This window comes from Elaeis guineensis, chromosome 8 (genome assembly GCF_000442705.2).
Source record: "Elaeis guineensis isolate ETL-2024a chromosome 8, EG11, whole genome shotgun sequence".
Lineage (NCBI taxonomy): Eukaryota > Viridiplantae > Streptophyta > Magnoliopsida > Arecales > Arecaceae > Elaeis > Elaeis guineensis.
In genome coordinates this window covers 7,100,723-7,110,268 of record NC_026000.2, presented here as the reverse complement: position 1 = coordinate 7,110,268, position 9,546 = coordinate 7,100,723, and the positions used below count along the sequence as shown (strand labels likewise).

Sequence of the window (9,546 nt, the reverse complement as noted above, 5' to 3'; positions counted from 1 at the left end):
CTTTACCGTTGTAAGATGAGAGTAATTTTGAAGAAAAAAAGAAAAAAAATTATGAATCTAAGAAAATAATTTATGTTCATCCACTAAATTTACAGCATAAAATAAGACTAGAAACGTGAGCTAAAGCCCTAAGAAGCTTAATCTACAAAATATATACATGACAGAAGCAAACTTTACTTCAGGCTAGATGTTTCTTTTAGCGTCCAGTGATCCACCAATAAAAACCTGCGGCAAACAAACCTTAAAAGCCAGTATGTCTTCTCATCACAACTTTCATAAGTCAAAAGGATAGATTACAAGAACAAAAAGGATAGAATGATAAAATTGAAAAGCAATTGAACTATAAATCCACTACTTTCTGCACCTTAAAATCCTTACATATGTTCTCATTAAATTACAGAAGATGATATCGGGGAGAGACAGAAAAGCAAAAGGAAAAAAAAAAGGAAAGAGTACAGCTTTTAACAATCCAGTAATGTTGTTCTTTGCAAACTTTTCAAAAATGGCAGGCATCAAAATCCTTGAGATATGGAAATATCTACCAAGACCTGAAGATAATTATAACAAAAGAAGGTAGCTTGATGAGAGACTGCCACCTACGAGGAGGACATACAACAAGAAGATTTGGTCCCACTTGGTGGCTCCTGGCCAGGGACAACTATCTTAGTTCCTTTCAGTAGGCTTGAATTTCCCCCAGCTTCAGGCTCCTCATTGGCAACGAGAGCCTTCTTGCTAATGATGCGGTAAATCTCAGTAAGGACGGTCAGGAAAGCAGTCTCGACATTAGTGGCCTCAAGTGCGGATGTCTCCATGAAGAACAGGTTCTCACGCTGCGCAAATTCCTTTGCATCCTCGGTGGGGACAGCACGAAGGGTCCCAAGGTCAGACTTGTTCCCAATAAGCATGATAACAATGTTCTTGTCAGCATGCCCACGTAGTTCCTCCAGCCACCTCGTCACATGATCAAATGACTGGCGCTTCGTCATATCATAGACCAGCAATGCCCCCACTGCACCTCTGTAGTATGCACTTGTCACTGCACGGTACCTAGCACGCATCACCAGACATGGCATCAGAGTTCGAAGTCCCGACGAACATGACATGAAACAGATATTCTAAAGGAAAATGAAGTCAATAGCTTAGTTTCTTAGAATGAATGGCTCTTTGTAGTTTCTTAGAATGAACCACGTTTCAAAAGATAACTAGGGAGCAAAAGGAGTAATTGGTTTCAATTCTCAAGATATTATTTGATATTGTTTGCTGAATTCTTTCTTTTTTGACAACCTATAGCTTACAGAATATCTCAAGGAGTTAATAAGCTAGCTGCAGACATTTCCTTGTGGTCACATATTTTGAGCTTCATGCATAATTTTTATTAATTATCAGTGAGGTGTTTAAATGCAGTTTTTCTTTAAATTTCAGCAATTAACATACATGAGGCTACAACAAACAAGTAAATCTTAAACATAGTGGCTGAACTTAAGGATCATCCACTGATTATCCACTGATTATCTGAAAGGTTTTAGCAGACTGCATATAACAATGTTACAACAAAATCAATGAGAATGCAACCGCAGCTGAAATTCCACTTCTACCTTTTGAGGGCACAAATTTTGGTTCATAAGTTAAGAAGCATAGTTAGCAAGGACAAAAGCAGAGGGGGAAAAGACAAACTAGGTCTACAACTAATATTTGTAGGTCAGTCACATTTGACCATATCAGGAAGATATTGAGGGCCTGTTTGGCCAAGCTATAAAAATCAGCTTATTTTGAAATCACTTCTTTTCAAATAGAGTTTCAGAAGAAGTGCTGCGAGAGAGAAGCAGTTTGTATTTGACAAAATCATTTGATAAGCACTTTTATCAGTATTTAAGTAGTTTGCGTTTGGCAAATCTTTCAAAAAAAGTACTTTTGACTTTCAAATTACGAAAAAAGATATGTATTTATGGTAAATAATGGGAGGGTTAGATGAAAATAAATATGGGTAGTGATGGTAAATAATGATATTGAGTAAGGATATTTTTGTCTTAAAAAATTTAATTTTCTGCTTCTGCTTCTGCTTCCAAGGAGAAGCTTCAATTTTCTGCTTCCTGCAACAGAAAAACTATTTCTGCTACCAATCATAAATAGATTATTTTTTAAAATAAACTTGGCCAACATCCTATTTTATCAAAATAAGTATTTTTTTTGAAAAATAAACAGCTTTTTCCTCCCCAAAAGCTAGGCCAAACAGGCCCTTAATCTACTTAATGAAACTTAATAATATATAGATAGTCTGCATGCATGAAGTTGGAAGAATAAATTGTTCTCTTATCAGACAAAGATCTTATTTAAATTTAAAAACAGGTGCATAAAAATGCCAATCGAATTTAAAGATGGACAACCACTCTATTAGACCGCCCCAACCTTGTTTTCCTCCGTCTCCTAACCATCTGAGTAGCCATCCCTCTCTCACCTCTCCAACCATCCATTCCACATATCTTCCTACACACAGCCACAACCTGCTTTAAATCTTATGTTTTCAAACCGTATATTCTTTTTATATTCATAGACCTATTTTTTCTTTTCTTTTTGGACTCAATGAGCATCGAGGACTAGTACAGTTAAAAGACAAACAACTAAAATAACAACAAAAACAAGATAGCAAATGAGTCAATCTAGCCAAGAAAGATCATCAAAGATCAGACATTTATTCTCATCATACAGCCAAAATCAAGACAGCTAAATTGAGCTTTCAACTTGTCCTGCATCTCCCACCAAATGGTAAGAATCATGTCACAGAACTCAAAATCTGAAAAAATTCTTGACTTGATCCAGCCACGATCGATGTCAGTTTACTGAAATTTCATTAAATAGATTAACCAAGATCAAGTGTAATGATAAATGTGTAACTATTAAGCCTTTCAAAGAAGATAGCATCTGGTAAAGCCTTCCTCTCTTCTAAATCTTACTCTAAGAAGAGAATCAGTAATAAGTTACCTATTAAACAAAAGCATGAAACTTGAGGGGGAAACCTAGGCTATATATTGCTATAAATTTTTAAACAAAATCTCCACATGTTTTTTTTTTCAATACATATATCTTTTTCTATGAGGGTAGTTTTCAATACATATAGCTCACTAGGGATCTTAAGTGCTGACCCATATAATCCATGCTGACTCTGCATGAAGCCAATGTCAGCACTTAGATGGGTTGGTACTGACTATTGCGCAAAAGTTTGCAACCCTATTTTACTTTTTCCAAGTTTTGGGGTGGGGAGGGGGGGGGGTGTTTAGGGGGGGTTTCAACCATATCCATACCCAAACCAAAAAATACTTATTAAATCCAAATCCAGACTGAACCCAATTAAAACTCTGTAAAAAAGAAAAAAACTGTACTCAATTAAAACTCTATACCCATACTCAATCTTGGACCCAACAAAACGTGAAGCATCGGGTATTTTGCTAAGTTTTTGAAATATTTTTCAAGATTATTTAACACTACCTCGCAAATTGGACACACACACACACACAAAATATTAAAGAGTAGTACCTGAAAGAGGATATCTATGCAACTATTAGTTTTGTTACCTAAGCATTCACACAATCAAAAGACATGACGAATGAAAATAATTCGATAATAATCCAGCTCAATAAAAATATTAAATCACAACAAATATATTATGAAAAAAATACCACCACAAGGATAGGAATTTGGTGGAACAAATTGGGTCACAATTTCACTACTTCTAACTTGATTTTTATCTTGTATGATTAAAAAGAAAATTTTATGGATACATACAAGCATGTTTATATGTATTTATATATTTCTATGATATATTCAGGTTTTTGTGTATAGATCAACTTAAACCCAAACCTGAACTTATGACTCAGGTTGATTTCAGATCAGGTTAGTGAGTTATTATCTCCATTGACACCCCTACTTCCACTACATTAAGTGTTGGAGGTACGAATATATTAGGAGAAACTAATGACAACACATAAACTAGCCAAGTCTTATTTATATGAAAATCATTTAACAAATCTCCAATTAGTGAAGATATTGCATATAAATAAGGAAAAACACTTCATTTGAGTTCAATAAAAATAGTATAAATTTAAATTTTAAAAATATGAGATAAAGTTTCCAACTCAAGAACAAATTCCACGTTTCTTGATTAGGTTAAATACTTGTTTTTAATACTAGAAAATTTCTTATATCTCCAAAACTTAGAGGTTCTATTATATTGAAACATTGATAAGACCCAAAGATCCTGCAACAAAAGTCTTATATCTTAGTCACCAATTTCTTTCATCTAATATGACTCAAGTTAACCAATAACACTTCTGTTGTGCAGGATCCGGTACCACACGGTGCAGCAGAAAGAAAAAAGAAATAAAACAAGAAACATAATACAAGTACGTGGATCGGCCTCAAGTCTACTTCCACGGGACGTGCATGCTTTACTATGAGAGAATAAAACAAAATCAATACAAGAGGAACTCACCACTCAACCCTTGTACAAAAGTCTCTCAATAAGAAGTCCCAAAACTCTCACAAAAGCTCTCTGAAACTTCTCTTGAAATCTTTCTGCACCTCCAGGATGTCTCCAGTTCTCCAACGCAACAAAAGGCTTGTCAATCGGAGCTATATAGGCTCCAAAATCTCAAAAACACTGTTTCAGTAGAAATACTAAGTCCCAATCAACCCTAGAACCATCCGTGACCGTCCGATCGTGAACAGCTCGCACCAGAGCCGTCCGATCGTGCACTCCAACCTCTAATCATGCTTGATCATGCTCGATCACGCCCAATCACGCTCGGATTGAGTTCCAGCCGTCCGATCATGACCGCATGCGATCTGGACCGTCGGATCATGCAAAAACTCCTCTGGACCGTGTGATCGGTCCACACGGCTTCCATAGACCGCCCAATACCCCTCAGTCCATGGTGGACCACAACAGGCACTGGGCCCAGGTGCCCGCGTGCGCTGGGCCGTGCGCACGTTCGGCTCCGCCGGCCTCTGCCGCCTCATGCACCGTGACATCTGCTTCGATTTTTTTTTGCACATATTTTCGCCGTCTGAATTCCGTTTGGACTGTTCTTGAGCTCGTTGAACTCCGTTCGTCATTCTGGACCTCGCTGTGGCTCAGTGTGGACCGAATCTCGAGACGTCAAATCTCAACAACTTCAACCTCCATATATGCCTTATTCCTTGCAAATCTTAGCCTCCAAAATTTTTTTAATTTTACAAGTGATAATTTTTATTTTTGTTTACGTATTTGGAAAAATAATAGCGTAAAATATTTTTGGAGTCCATAATTTTAGGGTCTCATGAAATTCCACAACAACTCTATTCATACTTTTTTTACTTATAGTTTTAATTAACATGCAAAATTGCAAACATTCTTGATATATAAATGGGATTAAACAGTGGCACAAAATTAGGCCCCAAGTGAAGAGCTTACTTTCCACTTACGAAGGTTTTAAATACCAGTGGCACAAAATTAAGCCTTTAGTGTAAAGCTTACTTTCTGCTAACCAAGGTTAAATACTATTACAGAACCTTGACCATTTTGCCATTAGAATGGTCCCAGTATTTATAATACTAATACCAAAATTAACAGCTTCAAAAATAAAAGGCTATCAGTACGCACTAGTGCAGTACTGTTCACATATACTGGTATAGTCGGTACATACTAGTACATAGGATTTCAACATTCCGGCACCCATACTGGTGTTGGTTCATGCCATCCCATTCCGGTGGTTTTTGAATCTAGACCGCTAACAAATTTTAGTATAAAAATATCATTGAAAAATTAATTTAGATGTTAGATTATGCTTTTTTACCAAAACCATGACCATCTAATTAGGTTATTTTATCATTATCATAACTATTTTTTGAGCTTCACAATAAATCTTTGGATTGCATGTCACTAAGACCAGAGCAGTGTTATATGTCTGGTTGATTATTTGAAAGGGCAAAGCATCTCTTATGATTTTGGCAGAACCGGAGCCCAGACAAGGGAGTTAAGAACCACCATGCAGGCCTTTTCCAACTTCTTAAATCAGAAAAGGAATAGTATAATCTTTCTTCTTTTTTAACAATGTATCACTATACATGCTATCATGTCAGCAATAAAGCAACTCTTATCAGTCATAATTTTGGCTTACAATTAAGCACCTATAGAAATTGGGCTTTGATTTAAATAAAACAACTATTCTGCTACCATTGACAGCCAACCATGACCACAGATCACTCCATCCACTACCGAAAGGTCATATGACTGGAGGTAGAAATCAGATTCCAACGGGCTACGATACAATTCCTTATATATCAAACAAAATTCTGGTATCTCGAGTGCACAACTCTCATCACACAATGAAAAGATACCAGAACAATACGAACCTCGTCTAAGCATGAATTCTACTTATAAACATCCCCAAAAACAAGAAAGAAGATTCTAACAATAGATCTTTGGGCCAACGGCAAGAGGACATTATATACCCAGGAAACGCCATAAGAACCATGATATGAAAAAATGGTTGTGGTGGCATCGATAGTTTTGGTAGAAAAGCCTAAGATTTCCTGGAGATAATTGATGAAACAAATCACAGAAAATCTCAGTTATCCAACGGAAAAGTAAAAAAGAAAAAGAAAAGGTATGAAGCAAGAAGAATATAGAGATCAACGGGTAAATTAGTTGTGGAACAACCCCCAACACCCCAAGACCTCCACCCCCTTGCGACCCACCCACCCCCCACCCCCCGGGGGGACCGGGGGCCCAACCACTACGATCAAAATAAAATAAAAATCAAAAAGAGGTACATGTTCCTGCCAGACTAGGACAGTGAACTCGAAGAAGAAAACCAATTCATAACCCAACGATCCTATACATAGAAGAGACTTATGACGTTTCTCAAAAATCTTCAATTAGAGATCAATTTAGACATTTAAGTGAGACCCATAGTTCAAAAACAGGAGAGTCAACAAACCCTGACAAATCGATCCAAATCAACAACTCTTGAAGAGGCTCGATACGGGCGGTTAAGAATTATCGATTTCAAAACCCTATCCAATCCTGATACAGATCAGACAACGGTGCTAAACACAGATCCAGAATCCGACAAAGAGAATCAAAATTTGATGCATCACCTCGATGGGAAAAAATAAATAAAATTCTCAGGGAAAAAATAAAAAGGAGAAGAAGAAAAGGAGCTACCTTTCCTGGCCGGCGGTGTCCCAAATCTGGGCCTTGATGGTCTTGTGGTCGATGGTGAGGGTGCGGGTCTGGAACTCGACGCCGATGGTGGCCTTGGAATCCAGGCTGAACTCGTTGCGGGCGAAGCGCGCCAGCAGCTGCGATTTCCCGACCGCCGAGTCCCCGATCAGCACCACCTTGAATACATAGTCGATCTTCTGGTTGAATTCCCCGTAAAGATTCGACATCCTCGTCCTCGCTCACTCTCACCGCGGAGGACAACAGACCTTCCACGAAGCTCTAGGACCGAAGCGCCAAGGAGGAGAACCGAATCCGATTAGGAGAGATCGGGGAGAAGTTGAACACCATCAGATGCGGATATCCCTCTCCTCGCCTTCTTCTTCTTCTCCTCCGTTTTCGCTTCGACTTCTAATTATATTTCCTTCGAAGGGATCAGCCGATCCAAAGAGATGAGGACGAGGAGAAATGAACAGGAAAAGGAAAGAGAGAAGCAACACACAGAGAGAGACAAAGGCGAAGCGCGATCAATGTGAATGCTTTTGACGTGGCAACGCATCCAAGGTCCGACCGGCTCGGCCCTTGCGGCCGGCCCCTTCTGTGAACCGCTCTACCCTTTTTTTTTTTGGTAACTAATTTAATACATATTTCTTTTTGGTGAATCATTTAATACATACTTCATTACCATGTCAAAATTGTTAAAGAATAAACAAGGAACACACGCAAATTTAATCCAGTCAGGAGAAATATAGGGCCCACACAGCCCACCTATCATGTGGGATCCATCGGGCCCACACATCGTCCAAGTCCAAGGAAAGGCGCGTGGGTTCCAGCGTGCATAAACATCATTCACCTGCACGCACGTGTACCTCTATGACGATTCTTCCCTCCCTTTGTATGTGCGTGCATAGGTGCGCACGTGCTTGTGCGTGATAAACATGCACTAAAGAATTGAATCCTAAACTGGAGTCATCTGCAGCAACTTTTTTTTTTTCATAATTTTTTCTTTTATAATTTAAGTAAAATTGACTAAGAGAGAACCATTTTATCCCATTCCATGTAGGTGATATCGTCTAGGCATCTTGAAGCTAAATGACCCTGAAGACCTGACCTTGTTTGTCTTTTGTTAAAAAGAATTGTAGATGTCTGTGCAAACGAATTACAAATGAAAAATGCATACCACTGCACAGGGCCTCCATCACTACAGGGTCTAGAGGCATTCAGATGGAAGTTAAGTATAGTTGTAGGTGCTATCAAACGAAAATACAAGAGTTGACATGAGCGCTGATAAAACCACAGGCTTTCTCAAGAATCTGATCCAACAAGTTCTCGCAGCTCTTCCAGAATTATATTTGTAACATTTTGGTTCAGGATACATCAAATATAAAAGTGATTCAATGTGTGCTCCTGAGCAGCCTTTAAATTCAGACAAACATGTTGTAGCTAAAGCAGAGCTTTTGTCATACCTCTACTTTCGCTTCTCCTTCCCCCAGTCATTTATTGGTTATGTGGCCTTATGAAATTTGCTTTATTACAATGCAATAAAGGTATTTTGCAAAGCAATGGTATACCTCCCTGCCCTGTTGCATGCAAAGAGGTGGAAGTTGAGGGTGACATGGTAATCACCATGGAAGTTTCTTTGCTGACAGAATAGTGGGAGACCAAGATTTGTCAAAATCAACAGAAGTTTATTCTACATAGTTCGAAAGTAAATTGATGTTAATTAAGATATCAAAAATTTATCATCAGAGTAAATATGAATCTCAGAGTTGGCATCTTGAACTGCCATTACCTCCAGTAGACTAAGCACTGATAAGATGTCATACATCATCAGGGGGAAAAAATGGATACATATTGACCTCTTCCTATTAAAATTGAATGAAATCAATTTTTCCCAATAGATTATGGTAATCAAATTATCATATGTTATGACAGTTGTCAGGTAAACAAGCACAAAATTAAGACCAAACGTATCCTTTCGTTGAAAAGAAAAAAAGGGGACAAAAAAAAAACTTAAGAGATTAAAATACCAAAAATATAGTGCGCTAATGGTTGGAATAATGTAACATCTAGCTTGAGTGATGTTCTTCCTTTCCATATATATCTCTGAGTATATCTGATCAGTGACTTCCAATACAGATGGCATTACGGTACTGACTTGTATATGCCAACTTCCTTTAAATTCCAATACCTAGAAGTGAAGAAATCCAAAGCATTAGATAAAATCAAAGTAGGTATCAATCAGCAAAAGAAACAGATGAAGAACCAATTCATAAAATAGGTTACAAGTTGGTGGGCGGTTATAATTACTTTTCAGATCTTCAGGGCATCTACAAGTATGCAAATGC

The 9,546-nt window shown here is 37.9% G+C and overlaps 1 protein-coding gene across 1 annotated transcript; it reads right to left on the bottom strand.

Moving 5' to 3' along the window:
- Positions 1-313: 313 nt before the first annotated feature.
- Positions 314-7,699, bottom strand: LOC105050498 (ras-related protein RGP1). Its single transcript, XM_010930547.4, has 2 exons — positions 7,202-7,699; positions 314-1,047 (listed from the first exon to the last, which is right to left on the bottom strand). The coding sequence occupies exons 1-2, from the start codon at positions 7,426-7,428 to the stop codon at positions 597-599; spliced, it is 678 nt and encodes a 225-aa protein (XP_010928849.1). The 5' UTR covers positions 7,429-7,699; the 3' UTR covers positions 314-596.
- Between the last annotated feature and the right edge of the window lie 1,847 nt (positions 7,700-9,546).